The sequence below is a fragment of the Mastacembelus armatus genome, chromosome 20 (assembly GCF_900324485.2).
Source record: "Mastacembelus armatus chromosome 20, fMasArm1.2, whole genome shotgun sequence".
NCBI lineage: Eukaryota > Metazoa > Chordata > Actinopteri > Synbranchiformes > Mastacembelidae > Mastacembelus > Mastacembelus armatus.
This window is the reverse complement of record NC_046652.1, coordinates 15,802,248-15,825,119: the sequence shown is the minus strand read 5'-3', so window position 1 is coordinate 15,825,119 and position 22,872 is coordinate 15,802,248. Positions and strand designations below refer to the sequence as shown.

The following is a 22,872-nucleotide window of genomic DNA, read 5'->3' as shown; positions in this document are numbered from 1 at the left end:
GAACATAGTCCAAAAACAGTGCAAGGAATAAACTGACTTCAGTGGTCTTAAAACACGTACATTTCAATAATGAATTGATTTTGAAAGTAACATGATTTTGTATCAATGACTGAAATTATTTCACAATAGTATTCAAAAGAATGATAGAAAGAAGCAGCAGAAGAAAATTATTGAAAGTGTACAGTTATATCAAAAATGCTGTTTGTGCTGCTAATATTGTTACATGTTGTCTTTATGTAAAGTCTATCCATCCATCCACCTATTATCTTTAAGGTCCCAGGGATCAGCTGGAGCCTATCCCAGCTCTCTCTGGGTGAAAGGCAGGGGTCCACCCTGGACAGGTCACCAGTCCATCACAGGGCCACATAGAGACCAACAACCTCACACACTCACACTCACTCCTATGGGCAATTTAGAGTCACCAATCAACCTGACATACATGTTTTTGGACTGTGGGAGGAAACCAGAGTACCTGGAGAAAACCCACACAAGCACAGGGAGAACATGAAAACTCCACACAGAAAGGTCCCTGATGGGTTTCAAACCAGGAACCTTCTTGATGTGAGGCAGCAGTGCTAACCACTAATTCACCACCGTGCTGCACCTACGTAAAGCCTATTCTTCTTAAAATATATTTCAGTTTTATTCTGAAGATGTATGGCAACATGTCACAACATGTTTATCTTTTGCAATACCACACTCTTTTGTCACCAGGCCTTAAATGTGTCACAAGCAGCAGGAATAGGGTTTGCTTCAATTCAGACTTTAAAATGGTCCTGGGGTACCTGGAAAAGCTCTTGCTATAGAAACTGGCTTTTAGTTCCCAAATGATCCATCTTAAGATTCTTCAAAAAGAGTTGTTCCAAAAACTGCAGATTCACAGCTGTACTTTCAGTGTTTCTCATCATAAAGGCAGTGAAAGCATTTTTTTAAATTTTTGGAATCTATGTTCTACATGTCAACATTTTAAAATAAAAACAGCAGTGTTCCTGTAAAATTCTAAGAGCCCATGAAAAGTTTCTCACTTTAAAAACACAAACACATAAAAGTACTGATTTAAACATATGTAATATAAAGCATATTCTCTTCTTCTTGTTTTCAGTGTGTGAATGTTGGATTTGTTAATGTTTTGTTAGCTTAGGTGTTGCCAAGTTGTTTCTGGTTGTTCTAAGTGCCAGACTGAGGGCCACTGACGTTCAAAGGGCTGCTCTCACTCGGGTTACTGCCTGCTGTCGCGTCTGTAAGGAAGAAAAAAGTTTATCAGCTAAATAGCAACAATGTCGGACACAGTAAGTCTTTATCATCTAGTGTTTCCAATGCCAGGTGGTATCTGTTGTTAAAATGTGACCTGCTGGCGCCATTTGACTCTCCAAAGTTACCAAATACTTTAGTGTGATAGTGTGACATTGTTGTGACTCAGTAGAGCTGTGATTACCATTATCACCAAATCAGTATTATAAGTCTGTTTTACACTCTAATTCAAAATTTTGACTAGGTGGAAGTAAACATGATCATTTTTGCTGGAGTTTGACAAATCTCACTCTGGCCTGGCATTAGACACAGTTCTCACAAACCTTGCTTTTCCACAGAACCCAAGTTAAAAGAGAAGTGTTAGAGATATTAAAATGTTTACCCTCCTGTGACCTGATCCACCTTACTTTAGTATGACCGAAACACTTCTGAATGGTTCCTATTGTGTATTATAATATAGTTTTTGCTCTCAGTGAGAACAGTTTGCTCTAACCTTGACTATTTGATAAGGGCCCAGATGTCTTTCTGTGAGAAATCACCTCCCTTTTTGTGTTTCCATGAAAACTGATGTGTTGGGCTGCAAGCAGCCAGTGACCCTCATGCTGTACCAAGGTGCCGTGTGACTGTTACTCCTTGCAAGTAAAACTTCTATATAATCTTACTGAAGTTCACCCTCTGAGTCTATTTGTTAAAAGAATTTACCTAACAAGAAGTACAACAGATCAGGGAAATTTATAATAAAAGGCATCATTTTCTCTAGCAGGAATATTTTTAATCCTCTGTTTCGACATCTCACAAACCCTCAGACTTATGAGATATACTTTTGTGAGATGTCTCTTGTGACATATAACAAAACACTCATTCATTATCTATATCCACGCAAATAGTCTTTCCTTCGCATTAATATCCTGAATATAATGTGTGAGTTATCAGGTGAGCACGTGTTTTATGTTAGCCCATATCTCCATCTAGTGTTTGCATGTGATATTTTAGTTTTGATAATCAACCTTTCACTGAATGCAGCTCTGTCATCCTTTCAGGGTCATTTCTATGTTTCCTTCCCATGTTTCCTGGGAAAACAGGAGAGAGACAAAGTTTACAAAGCTGTTTTCAGTAGCAGATCTTTTTTTAATTTACATTTTTATTTTAATGAATTTTCTTGTTTTTATTCAACTATTCACTCCTGCTTCTCCTTCTTGTGTTGGTGACTGCCTACATTTCCTTTAATGCATTCATTAGGGACAATTATATTAGCTTGATTTGCAATCTGTGAACACATTTGTCATTATTTTCACCACAATTTAAGGGATAAAGTAAAAAATATTACAACAAAGTGATCTTTTCTTCACATTTTCTCAAATTTTGCCTATTATTGGACACTTTCATCTCTTTGGGAAGTTGAGTCTTTTATTTTTTTAGAGCAGTAAAGTGACTTATCTTATCAGTTATTGTCTGCATCTCCTGGTGTCTATCTTTACCTTTCATTCTCAGGTAGACAAGTGTTCCCACCAGAGCCAGAATCAGCACTGCAGTCACCAGAACAGCAACCCACCAGTACGATGGCTTATCTGCTACACGTGCCTGAGCTGCACACAGATAACACACATAACACTTTTATTATTTATCAATTTCACATTTGTTGTTTTCTGTATCGTCTCACCCCATTGTTATAATCCCGTTTAGTTTTAAATCTGAAAAATCTGGAGAGTGCGGGTCATCTGTTCAGACACCTAAAACATCTTCAACAGGAGGTCTGGGTGGATGGTTTGGTTTACAATACTGCTGACTTTTGCACCAAACGTAACTAACCCATAACCACAGAAAATTGGTGTAAAATCAATTAAAACTGTTAAAGATATTTATTGTTTTAGGCTTTCTGAAGTCTGTGCATTAACAAAAGGATCATCTCTGCCTGTACTCAGAATCCCAGTAACCCTAACCTGTATGTAATCTAGGTTAAAGGTACAAATGCCAGCTCTATCTCATTATCCAAATGTAGGGGCAATTTTAACAGGATTTCCTCAGGCAAACGTGAATGAAAATCAATATGTGTTTCCATCTACAACTATCCATCCATCCATCATCTATACCCGCTTATTCCTAACCAAGGTCCCAGGGATCTGCTGGTGCCCATCCCAGCTCTCTCAAGCACAGGGAGAACATGCAAACTCCACACAGAAAGGCCCCTGATGGGTTTCAAACCAGGAACCTTCTTGATGTGAGGCAACAGTGCTAACCACTCATCCAACACGCTGCCATTCCATCTCCAACTATTACAATAAGTCAGCTGGTGGTACTAAATTTCCATTAAATTGAAATTAAACCAGTGCAAAATTATATTAAGATTAAATTAATTTGCAATTTAGGTCATTTGTCTTTTTTAGGGCTGTCAACGTTACGTTGTTAACGCATGCGTTTAATCAAAAAATTGTAACGCTTCAATATTTTTTAACGCAAATTAATCATTTGATGAGGTTTGACCTCAACTTCTTGCCATCGATATCTATCATTATGTGATAAAGGTAAGTTACAGCGAACGCTACTCTACTTAATATGATGGCAGAAGACACGACACCTGGTCTGCTAAACAGCAAGTTTCATCCTAGTCTTTTAAATTGGCGATTAATCATGATTAATCCATGACTGTGATTACATTTTTTTTTATCGATTGACAGCAGTACTATTTTTCTGAAACTAATCTAAAATCGTATCTCTGAAAATGATTTAAAAGGCTGGTGTGCACAGAACCACCTGTTTATCTCAGTCTGCTGATATTCTATTTTTTTTTCTTATTATTAACAAAATAAATGAAAACAAGACCAACAATTAATAGCTAAACCTAACAAAATATATATTCTGTGTGTCTGATTTTAAATTGGCATCAAATGTGTTTTAATTGCTGATGAATTTCTTCAGGTTTATATAAAAACAGCATAGTGCTGATTTAAAAATGAAAGTATATTTTTATGTGGTGTTTTTAATGTATAGGAGCCAGGGGTTTCGGAGCTGTGAGCCACAGATAGACTAAAGACATCAGAATCACCATGTATTGAGGATATATATTAGAGTATAATATAGAATAACACTAGATTTATTCTTTCATTTGTTCCTGTAATGGCTTCTATGAATCAGTTTGCCCACAGGCCTGTTTTCCTTACAGTGTCATGACTGCGCTTGTGTCCTCACCTAAAGGCTCGTCAATGGTGACGGCAGTGCGTTCGGTGTGTGTGTTGTATGGCATGGAGAACACACAGATGAAGCTGCCTGTGTGCTTTGAGTTCGTGGGGTCCATTAACCGCAGGGAGCCATCTCCAAAGGGGACCCTGAAGCCATCCAGCTCCACATGGTGGTTCCAGGAAGGCGTGGTGATGCTGTGCCCTGACCGGCTGTCATAGGTGAGGATGTGGGAGGGCTCCTCATCTTTGGAGAAGTTCCAATTGAGGGTGGGGTTGTTCAGGTAAGCGGGAGCATAGCAAGGAATAGTCAGATCTCTCCCTTGAGGTCCTTTTATTTCTACCAGATAACAAGTGTAGTTAAAGTCAGACACACATTTCTAGTTCATATATACAGTCAGTTGCCACTTTATTAAGGAAACAAGTATTTAATGTATCATTTAACATCTTAAGAGTAAGGGAATATCTATAATTCAAATCTGAACTGAATCTCCTGAAAATTTTCAGAAGGAAAATGCAAATTACTACAATTTCTCCATTAGGGAGCAGCTGAATGTCTCAAAATGAACAGCTGGGGGTGCTAGTTCTTCACAATGTTCTGAATGTTCTTCTGAATGAGCATTGGGAAGACCTCATTAACAGAACTCCAGTGAACCTAATCACAATTATGTGAAAGACATGAAGGAAAACTCAAACATTTATATTTGCATGTGTGTTTCTTTGTATATGTTGCTTTTATTAGTCAACCTCAGCCAATGATTTGTGATATTTCAATTTTTATTTTTGAATTTTGACAGTTTTAATGCACAAATTTAAAATGCGCATTAAAACTGTTGGATGGAAGTATATTTACTATTTAAAGAGATTTTAGTGAGTAACTCAAACGGAGAGGGGTTTGGGTTAAGGAAGAAAGTGAAATATTTCCAGAGAAATTCTAGAACCATTAAAATTATTGTTATATTTATTACCCCTCTCTCTGAGTGAGGTAGTCCAGGCTGGGCCACCATAGGATGTTGTGGCTTTGCAGATGTAAATGAGGTCAGGTTGTCCCTTCAGTAACCTGAGGCGGCTGTCGACCTCATACAGCCCCTGGTTGTCGGTCCGCATGCGTGTAATTGGTCGGAGGTTCTCAAATGTGGGAGGTTCAGTTGCCCAGGTTATCCGAGGAGCTGGGAAGACATTACGGACTGTGCACTTCACCTCTTCGTTGCCGCTCAGCCTTGACAACTCCAGAGACAAGCCTCGGATGGGTGCTGCACACACACACAGACACAAACACACTCATGGCATGCCTAAATGTTTCCCAGCAGCTCCAGATAATAGACTCTAAATGCCAGGGCCTAATATAGCCCTGACACTAGGTGATATCTTTCTTATGCAGATAACATTAGAGCAACAAATTATAGCAGAACTACAAAGAGCAGACAGTTCCTACAAAACCAGATTGGAAACGGTTTAATTCAATTTACTCTTTTAGACAAAAAGGAACAAAAGTGACCGAGTGACAGCACCTCCCCTTGCTCTTTAGAGTTTAGAGTATAAACTGCTTGGTTTAATTTGCAACCATGCATTCAAATTCATACACTTATCCTGTATTTTTTATCTAATTTAATTTTACAGTATGGCACAGATGCAAAGTAAACTGTGTTTTTAAAAACTATGTGCCAAAACATCAACACAGAACTGAAATAAGATTTCTTACTTTCTGGGTCTAATGGATATATGTTGTATAAGACTGAAAATGTCCAGAAACCACTGCAATTGGCTATTATGCTAAAAAAAAAACAATCTGTTAGTGGTACAATTTGTCAGGTCATGCTGACATTTTCAACTCTTGGATTTTAACCTTCTATTCCCATAATCGTGGCCAGTGTGTCTGTGATTGTGGAGCTGCCTAGGTTAGCATGACCCACAGTCACAATAGCGATATGAACTGAAACATTCCTGTGGGCAAGTGTGTGTGAATTTGTCTAAAAGTGAAATATTGGAGTTACATTAAAGCTTAATGACATAGCTACTCAACAAAACTGCCTTTCATGAACTACCTGTAACATCAAAACCGGGCAGTGACTAAATTTACCTTCCACTTTCAAGATGACTTTTGCATCATGTTTGCCATTGGATGTGCTCACGTGACACCTGTAGGTGCCCCTGTCCTTGAGGCCACTCCTCCTGAGGATCATCGTGGCATTGCCCCGGGAAATCAGATGTGGGAAGATGGAGACACGTCCAGCAAATTGTTTGTGCTCTAAGTGCTCCTCGTTGGTACTGTCATCATCATCACTGTCGGAGCCATCGTCATCGTCATCGTCATCGTCGTCGTCATTCCGCTTGAACTTGTACACCACCACATCCTGTCTGAACCATTCGATGGCCTCCTCGCTGCCAGGCTGGAAGCTGCAGGGGAGCAAGCACTCCTCTGAAACAATGCACTTCACAGTGACATCTGAAACATGACACACAGAGTCAGTGTGGGTTACACCAGATATGATCCAATTTTTTTTTATTGCAGCTTTATTTTGTGTTTGTGTTAATTTTGTGTGTGTTAAGCATCATAAGTTAATGTGGTTTTACTGTTGTAGTTTAGCATAATGACCGATGCATGTCTGTGTTTAGCTCCCATCATCCTTTTCACTACTCAGTGGGGTCATAGAACCTAAGAGTGATTTAGAGCAACATCATAGGAAACACTGGATGTTCCTGATTGCCAGTTTGTATAGTGTCCAAGTTTAGTTAGTGTTGGAACATACTCTTTGCAAGTTGTGTGCCGAGCTTATCCCTAACAAAAACAAGCAAACATAAAACCCAGCAAATTCAGGACTGGAACATCATCTTTCTGCCAGGAAAGGAGCTGGAAATAGTGCATTAGCTGTTCAGTACCAACAGGACATAGAGGAGCTGTTCACACATGCTGGACTGTTTTTGCCTGAGCACTGGTCAGTTTTAGGAACATTTACCCCAATAAAGGGCTTTGTCTTGTAGGTCGTGAGAATGTTGTTTGAGATACTAGCGTCATAAGAAAATATAATTGAGGAAGTTTAATTAATGTAATGTATGAATGTGTTTTAAGGTTTCACACACTGCTCAACAGTAAAACTCAAGGACCAAGGTCTAAGGATTGTAAAGCCTACTGAGACAAATAATGTGATTTGTGATATTTTGCTATTTTTCTACTTTTTCTCTATTTATTATTGAGGATGGTGTAAAGTAAATTATGTTGTATGTTTGTACAATGACATAAAGAATCTTGAATAGAGCTGACTTCACTTTGGATATTGATCACAGCAGCAGATATCTCTAGCTGTGGAGATTTTGAGGTAGTCATCTTAAATAAGGTGTTCAGGTTATAAAATCACATAAATGTATGCACTTGGATGTATTTGATTGATAACCACAGTGCCTTGCTAGAGTTAAACCTTATTCAGTGCTTTCACCCCGACTACACTGATGATGCCTTCACTGCTCAGATAGACTATATATAGTAAGGCTTCTTTTTGTAAAACCAGAAACCTAGACTATAAACCAACCAGTAAATCCATACTGGATCATAGGAGGAGGCTTAGCTAATAATGTGCCTAAATTGGGCAAATTTGCAGAAAGACTTCAAATGAATCAAATTACCAAATGAATACACAGTGATCCCATAGCCTTTGGGTTCCCTTGGGCAGTTGGTAATGCGATTATAGAGTTAACCATACAATATGCAAGGAAATAAGGTAAAAGTCTTAGTAATACAAAGAAATCCAAGCCTGAGAAACTACTGATGCATGTCAGATGTCAACATCACTGTACTGATACCTAGAAACCTGTGTAATGTAGAAATATTTCCTTCATTTGGTTCATATCACATTCTCAGTATTTTACTGAGAGCTCATGTTTCTCAGAGGAACTCTTTTATTAGTTCCCACAACAAACTTTTCACCCATTGAAACAAGCGGAGGAAACATTTCGCTCTTTATGGTCATATTTGCATCATCGTCACTGCAAAAACTGAGAGGTGTAATGAATCTTGAAGGTGCTGCTGTTTTTATTGTTGCTGCTGTACTTCATAATGTACATGGGTGGTAATGTGCAAGCACAGATGTTATCATAAACACCAGTGTTTGGACTAAATCACAAGTCCTATTGAATGATCATACAAAAACACTAGATGATCAGTAAATATTTGAAGAAAGAGGCTAATCAAATGTGAAAACTGACTCTATACAAATTCCTCTATTATATGATACAGTGCAGTGAAGCCTTTTTTTTTACTACTTTTTAATAAGTTTTTTTTTCTAGGCAAAAGATGAGCCCTAGTGCTCAGTTATATTGAATGCCTTTATTTAATTAGGCACTGCAGTTTCAACTATCAGGATGGAAAAATGAGAACCAGATTGTTTACACCTGGTACTCTTTATAGATGACACACTGGAAACGCCAGTATTGCAAACAGAGTTAAATAAATATCACAGTGACCTCAAAGGATCATAAAAAGAAGAATAGAATAGAAAAAGAAAGGAGAAGTAATAGGAACATCAAATTAAGGATAAGTACAATATGAGCATTATTTATACTAAGAGCTTATAGACCGTGTTCTCCTTCTGAGCCTTTTAAAGGGGTTTCTTTTTTTATTCTAGTTAGATGTTTTTGACCTATTTTGTCTCTAAATGAGAGATCATGCATAATGAATGCAATGTGGACTCATTATTATTCTCTAATCTAAACATGCTTTCAAGGTAGTACTGAATAGATGTGGGCACATGGGAATTTCTCTGTATTCACTCTTAACATCCCTCTGTTGCCACACAGCCACGAGGTTAATCATCTGGGCAGTACAGAAATGTTTACCCCGTGAATTACACAAAGCAGGAAATCAAACCTTATTCTTGGAAAATTTCTAGTTCGTACCGTTACATTTATTGTTTTAGCTCTATGGGTTCTCAAGAACATTAGCAAAAAACAAAACTTCAGAAGAATCAGTCAGGAAGGACAGGGAGCATTTGACCTGTGGCCACCACAACAGCTTGTCTTGTTTTGGCCCTTCCATTGCATCTGTTGTCATTTTCATTTGCACCAAAACAGGTAAAACTGATTTACAATAACTTATGCTTCGTAAATGGAAAGATTTATATTCCTGAAGTTTAACTGACTTGGTGTTATACTTTGATACTTAAGTATCCCCTTCATTTTTTCAGCAATTTATACAGTTTAATGAAAAATGACCAAAACAATTGGTAATTTTATCAAACAAGTAGGACATCGTCCCTTTGTTCAAAATTATTTTTATAGTGGTGGATTAATCTACAGTATTCCCTAGAGAGTACTTTCCATCTAATCATCCACACGCGTGGATGGGTTAATGGTCAAAATAACTACCAGAGCTCAATTTTTTTCTTTTAGTAGCAGAAGAGCAGTGTATACAAATAGTGACATCATTCTGTTTGACCATGTGTCTTTTTATCTGGAAGGATTAGTCTTCAAGACAAGCTCTGATCCCTGGGCTCATTCAGGAATCATTCAGGATTAAAGGGAATATCAACAAACTTTTAAGTATATTCTGGTAGGATGTTGTTACCCTGTTGTTACCCAGTACAAAAGTCCAGCTCAGCGTTCACATTAAAGAAGATCAGCCTCTGGTTGATCTGTGGTTAAACAGTACGGGTCTCTAATCAAAGTCTTAGGCTGAGGAGGAGGAATTTATCCAGCTGTTAACAGGGACGTCTCTAGAGGGGTGGTCAAGGGTAGTCACGGCCACCCCTAGAGCCATTTCATTGGCCACCCCTGGAGCACACCACCAGGATTTACAGCAACGACATTGGAATGTCATTCGGACTGGATAAGTACATGATAAAGAGAGGGAAGGACTGATGTAATTGAACATCCAGAAGGCCCCATAGCGAATGTTGAGGAAAGGTACAAGTACCTTGGAACCCTGCATGCAAATGGGAACCAAGAAGGAGCCGCAAGGAAAGCAGCCACAGCCAAATACCTACAAAGCAAGTCCTAAGAAGTCAGCAAAATTGGAAGAACAAAGGTCCAAGCCATCAACACCTACGCCCTACTGGTCATCAGATACACTGCTGGCATAATAAGCTGGCCAAAAGAGGAGATAGAGGCCACTGATGTCAAGACAAGGAAGCTCCTCACAATGCTTGGAGGGTTTCACCCCAAATCCAGCATCCTGAGACTGTACACTAAGAGGAAGGAAGGAGACCAAGGACTGGTCTGGCAAAGATCCATGAGTACATCAGGAAGATGGCCCCAAGTGATGGAATTCTTAGTGAATATCTCAGGCAACACAAGCCCAAACCAGAGGGAGACGAGCAAGAACCATCATGGCAGGACAAACCCCTGCACGGTATCTACCACCGACAGATACAAGAAATGGCTGATATCGAAATGTCATCCCAGCTGGAAAAGGCTGGACTGAAAGACAGCACAGAGGCACTAATAATAGCAGCAAAAGAACAGGATCTGAGCACAAGATCAATAGAGGCTGGGGGCATATATAGAACGCCATAACCAAGTGGCTGGCATAGTGTAGAGGAACATCTGTGCTGTGTATCAGCTGGAGGTCTCGAGGTCAAAATGGGATACACCTCCACAGGTGGTGGAGAATAATAGAGGTAACATCCAGTAGGACTTCCAGATGCAGACAAACAGGTGATGGCTAACCAACCAGACATAGTAGTGGTGGACGAACAGCAGAAGAAAGCCGTAGTGGTAGATGTAGCAATCCCAAGTGATGGCAACATAGTAGTGGTGGACAAATAGCAGAAGAAGACCATAGTGGTAGATGTAGCAATCCCAAGTGACAGCAACATCAGAAAGAAGGAACATGAGAAGCTTGAGAAATACCAAGGGCTGAAAGAAGAGCTAGAAAAGATGTGGAAGGTGAAGGCAACAGTGGTCCCTGTGGTAATCGGCAGCCTCAGGGCTGTGACCCCCAAACTGGGAGAGTGGCTCCAACAGATCCCAGGAACAACATCAGAGCTCTCAGTTCAGAAGAGCGCAGTGCTGGGAACAGCTAAGATACTGCGAATAAACCTCTAACTCCCAGGCCTCTGGTAGAGGACCCGAGATTGAGGAAGACACACATAGCACTTGTAGGGTGAGAAGTGAATTTTAAAAAAAAAATGTATATGACAATCTCAGCCATAATGTCTAGTGTTTATCCAGGAGGTTATTTAGTATTTACTTCATGTTAATATATTTCTCCTTTCTTACTTTCCTGTATTTATTGTTTTACAATCTCACATTTCAGGAGAGGGACTTGGAAATATAATCTGCACTAGAAAAAACCTGCAGTTAAAACGGTTCCTCTCAGCATAAATGCTGTAAACAAGTATAACCTGTGTGTTTTGGCTCCTGAATGTCAGATTCCTGGCAAACAAATCCTTTTGTCATGACCTATTGCTGATAAAACTTAAACCTAAAGGTGAGAGATTTGGGTTGTCATCATATTAAAAAGTGAATGTATTTTTTTAGGCAGTATTACCTCTTTAAATAGCTTAGTTTTTCAATAAATCAAATTACCTATATGTCTTACTTTATAGACCAAAGAGGTCTGAATATGCATATTTGATGCCCCTATTCATCAGTAATTTTATAAATCTTTGAGTCTTCTGCACATTCTTGACCTGGTGTTTTTGCATTCTCTGAACAATTTGGACATGACTGATTGTAGTGCATTTTCATGTAAGCCGTGACCTACATCAGCTATTATGAAGCTATTGATTCTGTATGAACCAAAGAGCTCCTTACATTTATATAATTTAAAATACATGTAACTTAACATAAACCATATTTTATTGGAAAGCATGTATATATATGAGTTTTATCAAATGTAGATGTGTAGGGATTCACACGCCCTGTAATACTTGGATAAGCTGAGAAATATCATCAGCCCTGTCTCTTTCCTGCATCTCAGTATTCCCCACAGCCAGAGTCTCCCCTGCCACTAAAACCGACAGAGGCTCGCGGGAGCTCAAGATTCAGGACCTGCCAAAGCCACTTGCTCAGCCTGAGCTCTCAGTCCCTCAGCCTGAGCCCCCATTTCCTCAACCTGAGCTCCCTGTCCTGCAGCTTCAACACTGGCGGCAGTGTCGCTGGAAAGGGCGAACCACTTTTATGGATCTACCACCTGCCTTCTTGCAGGTGTATTCCTCTCGCAGGTCATCTCCTCGGCTGCCCAGCTGTCTCCTACCAGCATGCCTTCCTTCCCCAGGCAACCATCTCTACTGCCTGCTATCAGTGTGCCGTGGTCTCTTCCTTTTGGAATTACCTCTCTGGTCGAGACACTTTTCGTTTCCACCTTAAAAGATTCCTTTCTTAATAAAAGACGTTACTCACTCGGATCTGCGTAAGGTTTCTCCTCCCTCGCAAATACATAACAGATTTTAGTTTTGTTCATATTTTTTTTTCTTGGTTACACCCATCTTACTATTTTGATGGCAACACTTTTTATGACCTATCTAATGCACAATGCCTGTTTTAACGTCACCAAATTGCATGTGTAACACAATCCTACCACGGGAAAAATTTGCATAATTGCTCCAAAATGAATTCCACACTTCTCTGCAATCTTTTCTCAGAAAGACACTTTGTTACTCAGTGAGTCCACCCACCCATGTTTCTGTTTTGTAACAGGCTCAGTCAGAATGGCTGCACAGTCTTTATCACGTGAGTACTTCTTTGATTTCCCCACCTGCTGACCACGACTCTGTCAACGCTTGTTTACAGCTGTTCCTCACATTGCTGCCTGCTCCTCTTGCAAATCACAGCTTTCATAGCAGCAGTAAAATAACTATGAACTATGAACTCTGACTCCCACGTGCTCAACGTAGCATGGCAGCCAAATTGTTTACCTGCCTGACAGCTCAGTGACATGGTTCCTCCCACACAATGACGTGATATTTCATGCCCTTGCAGATTCTTGGTCTTCGTGGAATTTACAAAACAAACATGGTTCCTTCAAGGTATCTAACAAAGTGTGAAATGAACTTACATCATTTTAAATGAAAAAAACAACAACAAAACATTCAGTCCATTCTAGTGACCTACTGAACTTTAAGGGATGGGGTTTTTGGGTGAATCAAATCTAGCCTAGCAGCTAACACACTGTGTCATTGTCTCTCCAGCTGAAACCAAATATTGTTGGGATAGATAGCTCTGTTGCAGAAGTTCCAACAAATGTGTTGCACTTGTAGGTTTCTTTCCTTTCACTCGCTTGGAGAGTCAGGAGACTGTGCTGCCCTTCATCATTTGAAGCAACTGTCTTGTTCTTTTCTTAAACAGCCTGGAAGTAGTTCTTGCCTATTGTCCTGACTTCCTTTGTTTATTGTCTTTTCCTTTTCATTATGATAGTAAAATACAGTGATACTTCTTGCTGTACTGTATTGTCCAAATAAAGCTTCAGAGGGTACAGTAACAGTCTTTTCCAACACTGCCTTTATACACACACAGTTTGTTGGGAGGACTCAACAAAAGCTGGGACACCTGTAGGAACTACTTGCATCCATTTTCAAGGCAATCAGTGAACTGAAATGCTTAAATTTTACGAAAAACACGAAAAATGCAGCTTACCATGAAGTTTTCACAGGTACTGTATGTAGATAAATAAAAACTTATTTTTTTATGTGCAAAATGATGAAATAAGCTTGTCCCAAAGGGACAATGTATGTCTGAATTGCTGTTATAGTCGATGTAATGTCTTTTGTGCATTTTTCTATTTTTGCCCTCTAGGCAGACAGATGTTTTGTCTCCCTATGGAAAAACCAAATAGTGTTAATCAACTCCTTTCTGGTTGCTCCAGTCTGAAGGCAGGTCACATCCACCTGCATGATGAAGGTCTTTGTGTCTTTATGTTGTTCTGCTTTGTGGCATTATGTTATCAGTGCAGATGAAGATACAGATAGAGAAAAATAGTATTATATTAAATCAGTGTGCTGAGCGGTTTGTAATAAAACCTTATTAATTGGATTAGTTAATTGGTTATCTTGCATATAAATATATCATAACATTACATTTACATCAACAGTTGTTTGCCATCAATTTAAGTTAGACAGCTTTGTGAATCTCAAAATAAAATCTGATACTAGTTATAGGTCAAAGTATAAAGTGTGCTACTTAATGGTATATTGTGAAGTTAATAAAAACACACATTGGTGAGTAACTGAACTGAAGTTTTAGAGACAGAAACATAGTACAAATGTAAGCTTTTTGAAGTTGCGCTACCAAGGCCAAATGGCCAGTTCCAATGCAACTGAACTACACTTTGTTGATAAAGCCTCTGTATGTTTTGAGTGAACTGAAAGCATGTGAGAATTTTTAAATTGTGGTATTGTTTTTATTTATGTACAGAAACAAAATATTTCCTTCACCAGTGTATAACGACTACAGAGCCATCTAAATGATGAAGTTCTGATCAAGGCTGTGACATGTAAAAGCAATTAAAAGCTTAAGATGTTGGCTGTAAATTAGGATTGTTTATCTTTTGTTTATCTAAATTAATTGTCCATTTTGAACATGTATGACATACTATTACCCTTAGGCACTGCCGAGAAAGTACATATCCTGTTTTGTTGTTATTGACAATTCAGCTGCATTGACTTTCTGTTTTATTTTCAGTTTAATTGTGGTATAGACCGTGGTACAAGTTTATGCAACCACAGATGGCACAGATATAGTCGCTGAGTCAAAAATGATCTCAGCCATTAGGAATGATAATCAAAACTGTGAAAATAAGACCAGAGTTTTCCTTCAGCTTCACTTGCAGTGGTTGTTATTTTTCCATCCTGAGTTCATACTGACCTGGCACCAGATTTTAGACTAAGTTAGACTAAGCTATACAGCAAAGAGGAAAGAACTGCAATGTTGCAGCTTTAAGATACAGAGATTTTTTGTATTTTCTTAACAAACTGTGATCTGTGTCTCTGGTTCTGTAAAGAAAATCTTCAGTCAGTCACTGTGAATGTTTCCCTGCTGAGAGATCACTTGAGGTTGCCAGACAAAGAGACCTTTGTGTCTTACCTGGAGTTTTGTCCGGTGTGGCAACGCTGAACCAGAGGAGGAAAAAGGCCAAGGTGTGTATCGATGACATGATTTTCTTTCAGCTACAGAAAGAAAGTGTGTAGAGACACACATAAACTCCAGTTACGCAGAGAAATATATGCTGACAGGGCTTCAGTCCATATTGGTTCCACAGTGGTGATTTTAGCTGAGGGTTTGCTCTCTTTTTTCCTTCACACAGGTTTTCCCTTGGATCTTTCTGGGTGGTTTGCTGTCACACAACCACCCCCACACACACACACACACACATACACGGGAAAAGTAACAGGAAAAAAGTATAATTAGAGTCACATTCCTGTTGATAAAAGAAACTGGAAGATGAACAAAATGAAACGTGATAGAACATGTGAGTCTTTTTAAGGAGAATTCAAGTTTGATCCTTTAATGAGCAGGGAGGATTTGGAATCTCAAATCTCCTGTTACAGCAGCAAAACTGAGATTTTCAGCTGGTGCCCTGCAGTCTTTTAGCTGCCGCAAACCTTGAAAACCTACAACCGTTTTCTTTTTTCTCCCACATTCCTCTGTGTCATTTCTTTGGATAAGTCGTATTGAGCCCTTCTTTTTATCACTCAAGTGGAAAACAAAGAGGATACATCTGTTGTTTGAGCACAATAAAACCCTCTCATGTTATCTCACCACTATCTCTACAATACAAAACAAACACAGGTGAACTTAGTACCACACTTCAAAGAGTGCAAGGAAACGTGACGTATCCTGATAAATCAATCAGTCAGTCTTAAAGGTAAAGGAATATACTGGCACACAAAGAAGAGGAAGAAGAGGTGAGTGGAGATAAAGCAGGCATGTAGCAAGTGTCACTGTCATAGTCTTCACATGTTTCTGTTGAATCTTTCTGCTGAAGGTAATCCCCTATTTAAGTGGTAGACACAGAAGAAGCACATCATTTGACATTTACTGCTGATGCCTCTTCTCTGGAAAGACAGTTGTTGGGTGATTTTTTTGCAAGATTTTTTCTTGGAAACTGAGCGAAAGTGCAGCAACAGTTTACCAAGCACCTAATAATGACAAAATTGTTTCTTGCAGCAGAAATAAAAGGACAAAACATTTGGAGTCCATTGCATTGCCATGAATAAATTATTCTACTTCCATCTATGTGAAGATCACTTTCTTACAACTGAAACAAGAAATTAATTGAGGTCGCTTTGACATGCGTAAAGCACCAACTCACATGTACACAAAGTAGTATGAAATTACAAGGAAATGCAACTATATGTTAAAAAACTGTGCAGGGATGAACAGCACTCACTTCTGTGCAACCATCAACATACAATAGCACCAGATCAAACAGCTTTGAGAGTTATAAAGACCAGGTCCAGTCAACTCACTGTATTTACAGCAACTGAGAGCTTTCTTAAAGTAACCGTACAGTAAATCATGGGAAAGTACAAAAATATGTCACTGATTTTATAGTCGCTCTGCTGCTTCTAAAACATAGTGACACGTTTCCCTCTATCAATCCCTTAATGTCACAGCAGCAAGTAACTTTAGTGTTATTACAAGTATTTGAGCACAGAAGTCCCAGATTATCTTAAATCGAATGTATCTTACATTTAGATTTTCAACAGCTGGAAGTAACATGCACAGACGAATATAATAAAACATGAGAAAACAACAATAAACTACTGCAAATTAGTGCAGGAAAAACCTTTTATTACCTCTAATGCACACGCACTTCTTTTAAAACACCTTACAGTGTATTAATAACATATCTGTTATTGAGACACTATTAATAACTCTTTGACCTCTGGTACAGGCCAACCTTAAGTTCAGCTTATTACAGCATCAAATAAAAAGTAAAGAACAAAATGAGAAAGTAAGACCATGCAACAGTATGTCAATGTAGAATTGTGCAGGAACACACTATACTCACACTGCAGCCTCTAAAATTTACAGCAACTCGTTTCAGAATTTTACACTGTTAATAGCAACTTTAACATTAGCTCTAACCTGAGACGCACTCATAGCTTATCTCGAAACTGCAACCCCGCACATGATTAAATCTCCACTTAAATTTGTGTCTGAGTTGGTGAATGAATGAATGAATGGCTGCTGTGGGATGTTTAAACATGACCATAGCATCGAAACTGCCCAAAGTTCTGTTACCTTCTTTTCACAGCAAAAAGCATCAGTTTGGATTTGTCTCAACCTTAACCCATTTATAAAAATGTCCTTGACACAGCAACAAATGCAATATCTTAGTACACATGCCCCTGGAACTCAACAATAAAATCTCTCTGGAAAGCCACAAAAGAAATCTTTTTCTACATTGATATGTTCACATAGAGCTGTTACAGTGCTGAAATTCATGCCTTAACACGCTGTGTCATTGACATGCTGGGAATTCTGTGTGAAAGCTAAGAAAAGACAAAGAGATACTCACGGTGACTCAGCTGGAGCTCCAGTTAGAGAGGTCCACTAGGAGGAAAAGAAGTGCCGAGCCTGTTGCCTCCTGAGTGTTAGCTTGACTGGCTCAACAGGTTATTTTCGAGAATAGGCAGCACACACACACACTGACACACACATTTCATCGGACACAAAGCGTTGTAGGCAGGGTGAGGTCACTCCTCACACACACAGACACACACCCTCTAAATGGGTGGAGTTGGCTGTGATTGGCAAAGTTAAAAAAAACACACACACACACACACACACACACACACACACACACACACACACACATATATAGATATATATATATATATATATATATACACACAAAATCACACACACAACAGTCTCCATAAAAGTTAGTGTTTCCTTCACAGCACCATTAAATGTCAGGAGGGTTTGTTTTCACAGTACAGAGCTGTTTTAGTGCAGGCTGTGCACCCCTGGGCTATGTGCTATATGTCAAACACCCAACAGACAATCTGTAAAACACCTGCTGAGACACAAATAGACTCTACAGTTAAATTCTGAGCTCAAAGCACGTGAAAAATATAAGGCAAATCACATCACGCCAAATGAGATATTGCATAAAATGTAGAAGTTTCATCTTACAACATCAGCAGAGTGGGCTTGCTTTGTATTTCCTGTTAATCATCAAATCATTGTTTACTCAGCTTTAGTCATTTAAGAAAAACACATGTAGTGGATGATGAATTACCAGAGGAAAAACTGGTAGATGGTGAATCATGAGATAATGACGCTAATAATGACATTAATTTCTAATTAGATTTCTGTGCACTCTAAATAAAATTGGGTAACACTTAGCTTTCAAGCAATATGCAAACATCTAATAAGAGGGGCATTTAATCTATAAAGATATTTTTTAAGTGTAAGTGCACTTAAGTGCTTGCTCATAAGGGATTTGTTGGGTTTTTTTGTTTTCTGTAATATTCCTTGAGATGATTGTATTGTGATTTGGTGCTATATTGAATTGAATTAATGTTGCAGTCTTTTCAGGATTTCTAACGTTTTAAACATGAATTTTATTATTAGAACTGTGTTTAGCCTCTACAGCTACAGTAAAGCGACATCCCACAAAACAAATGAGCAAAACCTTTTTAATAACAAACCAGAGACATAGTTAATTCTTTAATTCAGGATGTTAGAATATTGTACAGTATCACGCAAAACTAAAAGATTGAAACAAACAAAACACAAAAACATTTTTTTTAAAAATGTCATTGCTCTAATTATAAGCTGATCCTTCCCTTGTCTAATATTTGTTTTGGAGAAACACTTATATCATATAATCTAATAATAAAATAAACCTGTTGAAACCATAGACTACATGTCAGTTATTCCTTCAATTATGAAAAAGTAAAGCCAAACTATTTTGGATATGTAGCTGCCATCTTCCGTTTGTGATTCATTTGCAACCAGATTCTGCTGAATATGACCAGAGGAGGAGATGTGGAGTCAAATGCATCAATCATCAATACACAGCTGCTGCAAATCGTTAAATCTTTGCCATCTTACAAATCAGATTGGTGACGTCTTTTTCTCCTGTGGGCTGATTTTCCTTTAAGTGACTGAGACTTGGCTGAAAGCAGGTGAAAACATTGCCTTCTCTGAAATTCTCCTTCCTCAGCTCTCTGTGAGGCTTTGGCCGAGGTGGAGGCTTGGCTTCTATTTTTATAGACAATTTTAGCTGCTGTTTAATTCCTACAGACAGCTTGTCCAGCTTCGAGCTGTAATTATATGTGGTTGATTTTTACTCTACTGTTGGCAGTGGCTTCACCTAAACTTTAGAAAAAAGATGATTCATTAATTCTCTGAGTTTCTTGCTAGTGTTGTCAGGAAAAGATTTTTTTTTTAATTTGTAGTGATTTTAACATCCATGTCTGCTGCCCAACCAACCAGCTGGCAAATGCATTTATATCCTTGTTGGATCCCTTTGACATGAACCAAATGGTGAAGGCTCCAACACATCAACAAGGACATACTCTGGCCCTTATGGACTCACTGTTAAGCCTGGAGAAATATTAGCAGACTATTAGAATGCTATAGCTTCCAACTGGTCCAAAACACTACTGCTTGTCTTTTAAGTAATACCTCAAAGTGCAATCATATACCTGTAATTCCCTTTCTCTGCTCTCTTCATTGGCTTGTATTTTAGAATTTTAAATCTCTATGCATAGTTTTTCTTTGTATTTTTATCTTTCCTGTTGTATGTTATTTTTATCTGATATGTAAAGTGTTTCTTCAACTTCCAGTTGTGTTTAAGTGTTACATAAATTGATTGACTGATTGATTTAAATGACCGTAAATGACAGTTTTTTAAGAATTATTTTATTTATTAACAGTATATCACAATACACAATACAAATAAAACTAAAATTACTGATTTCAATTTACATATTGGAAACACAGTATTTGTGTTTTGGTGTTTTGAATAAATTTTTTTTATTTAACATGATTAATTTACAGCAGCCACTGCTGAAGTCTTTTTGGTAGTATTTTGATATTTTGCAGTGTATCTCTTCAAAAGATGCATTTCTGTAATTTTACAGTGTAGATTTTATGAGGTTTATTATGTGATGATTACAGTAAATGTATGTTTCTAAAACCAAAATATTCTGTATTTATACAGGTACATGTAAAAAAAAAAGGTAAATTTTACAGTGTATAAAACTGATTAAGCCATAGGATGGACTGGCGACCTGTCCAGGGTGGACCCCTGCCTTTCACCCAAAGAGAGCTGGGATAGGCTCCAGCAGATCCCTGGGACCCTGGTTAGGACTAAGGGGGTATAGATGATGGATGGATGAACTGATTAATGAAGATTTATTTTAGGGTAATGACTTAAGGTCAGTATGAGGTTCAGGTCAGTGTTAGTCTCCAGGAAATAAATGTAAGTCCTCACAAAAGTTGAGAAAAATATGTGTATTTTAGTATGTGTGTGTGTGTGTGTGGCATTATATTATCCAAAGGTGGAAGCTTACGAAGGCGCTAGGTGACGTTAGATTATACGCAGTTCACTCCACTCCAGCTCGGATTAAATCTCAGCTGATCTTGATGACCTTTTGTTGCCTGAGCTGCTTCCAAACCCGTGATTCATTTTCTCACACAAAAATCTCCCTCCACACACACAAACACACACACATTTCATTTGGCTTTGTTCCTTAATAGGACTTTTCATTGCCTTACATTAACTTCCTGGAGACTTTAACCATACATAACCTCTATTGGCTACTGGTCCAGAGAAGGCCGAGCCACACAGTGTGTAAACAAGTTTTAGTCCAGTCCACTATACCAGGCACACACACACACACACACACACACACACATTCACACACAAGGTGGAGGTTTGCGCTATCCTCATAATAATCACACCAGGTGCCTCTTTTTTCATTGTTTCATGGATGTGTGTGTGTGACTGTTTGTAGGTTAGTGAAAGATTGCTGTGGCTGTAGATAAGAGGATTAGGGTGGAATTAGTGTCATTCCTCTATCACCATGAGGAATAGATTCATATCGATTTTAATCAGAGATAGAAAGATTCACAAAACCACAGATAAAACAGACAGATCCAGACTGCGAGAGAGGGGAGGAGCGAATGGGTAATGTGCAGCTGGGGCAGAAGACAACGGTTCCTGGATATCATCGCGGATGGGATGTTCATCCGCAGACTCAGAAGCTGCACAAGCACCAGATGCAGAAATGCATGAATGTAAGTATGCATACAGGGGCATGTGAGATAAAACATCAAGGTCTTGGAACTTTCTGGCTGAGGAAACTTCCAGCTGCTGTGGGATGTTTGACTAATACCACGAGTGTTAGTCAGCAGGAGTGTGGATGGTTTAACTGCAGAAACGTGGAGGTGGAGGAGGGTTGGATGGTGGATTGTGTCCATTGTGGTGGCAAAACCTGTGAAACATGAAGGCAGAAGTGCTGACTTGCCTGGCCCTGGCAGCGGCCAGCCTTGTTGGCACAGTGACTGGTGGTCGGAGCTCTGGACGGAGGAAACACAAGGAGGCCTTCCACGGAGAAAACAGCAAGTTTAAGTTTGGAGGGTGAGAAGCACAGACACACACTCACACACTCTGCCCACAGAGGTTTTATATTTATTAAATTTCCCTGAGCTTAGAAAAGTGATGTTTGTTTTCTTTATGCCATTATAATATAAAATCTATGGGCCACATGTGGGAAGCACCAAAGCACATGTTCATTGGGCCACGCAATTCAAAAACAAACATGGAGACTAGAAAACCTTTTTTGGCTCATGCATCAGGTGAGGAATATTTGTCTGAATGACCAACCACCATCTTTGAGTTCAGTATCCAGTTCATGTTATACAATCAAGCATTTTCCCTATAACGCACCAAATGAACGACAGCCGTAACTGTTCCTCGAAATCCTCAAACTGCAGACAAGGTCAATATATATGACTCTATAGGACTCTTTGTGTTGTGCGATTCTACCAGTGGAAGTCTTGTATTTGTAAAATTTCTCAAAGATTAGTCTGCAGCCACTTTATTCAAGGTCAGTAGAAAGTCTGCTCTTAAAGAACAGTGACCTCCTCATGTTCTGTGTCAAAAAGTCATTCAGAAAATGTATCTCCAATCTCAATATCTCACATAGAAGTATGTAAATAACAACGTCAAGTATATCAAAATAATAGTATATCGAGTGATGCAGAGGTTAAATGCTCAATCAGCTTTGCATGTACTATGGCTAGGAAACTGTAAGTGGCCAAAATAAAGACGTAACATAGAAATATTACATTCTTCAAGTACCTGTTAGGCAAGAGAAGGAGAAAAGTTATATCTGAAGCACTCACACACGTTTCTACCTCTTCATCAGGACATAAATACCACAAGCAAATAAATCAAAGCTGTAATTAGTCCTTTAGGGCCCAGTGCTACTTCTATACTACTCCTTCAATATTACGTCATGTTAACACCAGTTATACATTCAAACACTGGAAT

The 22,872-nt window shown here is 38.7% G+C and overlaps 1 protein-coding gene and 1 long non-coding RNA gene across 2 annotated transcripts in view; both read left to right on the top strand.

Annotated features, from left to right (window-relative positions):
* Positions 1-1,144: 1,144 nt before the first annotated feature.
* Positions 1,145-7,680, top strand: LOC117152789 (uncharacterized). The gene is made up of 2 exons (XR_004463346.1): positions 1,145-1,289; positions 2,743-7,680. It is a non-coding gene; the product is annotated as an uncharacterized LOC117152789 (long non-coding RNA).
* A 14,140-nt stretch (positions 7,681-21,820) lies between these two features.
* LOC113121634 (gamma-aminobutyric acid receptor subunit rho-3-like) overlaps positions 21,821-22,872 on the top strand; it is a 34,458-nt gene continuing 33,406 nt past the window's right edge. Inside the window, exon 1 of the mRNA XM_026292306.1 lies at positions 21,821-21,957. Within this exon, the coding sequence (XP_026148091.1) occupies positions 21,821-21,957 (137 nt within the window). The remainder of the gene's footprint in view (positions 21,958-22,872) is intronic.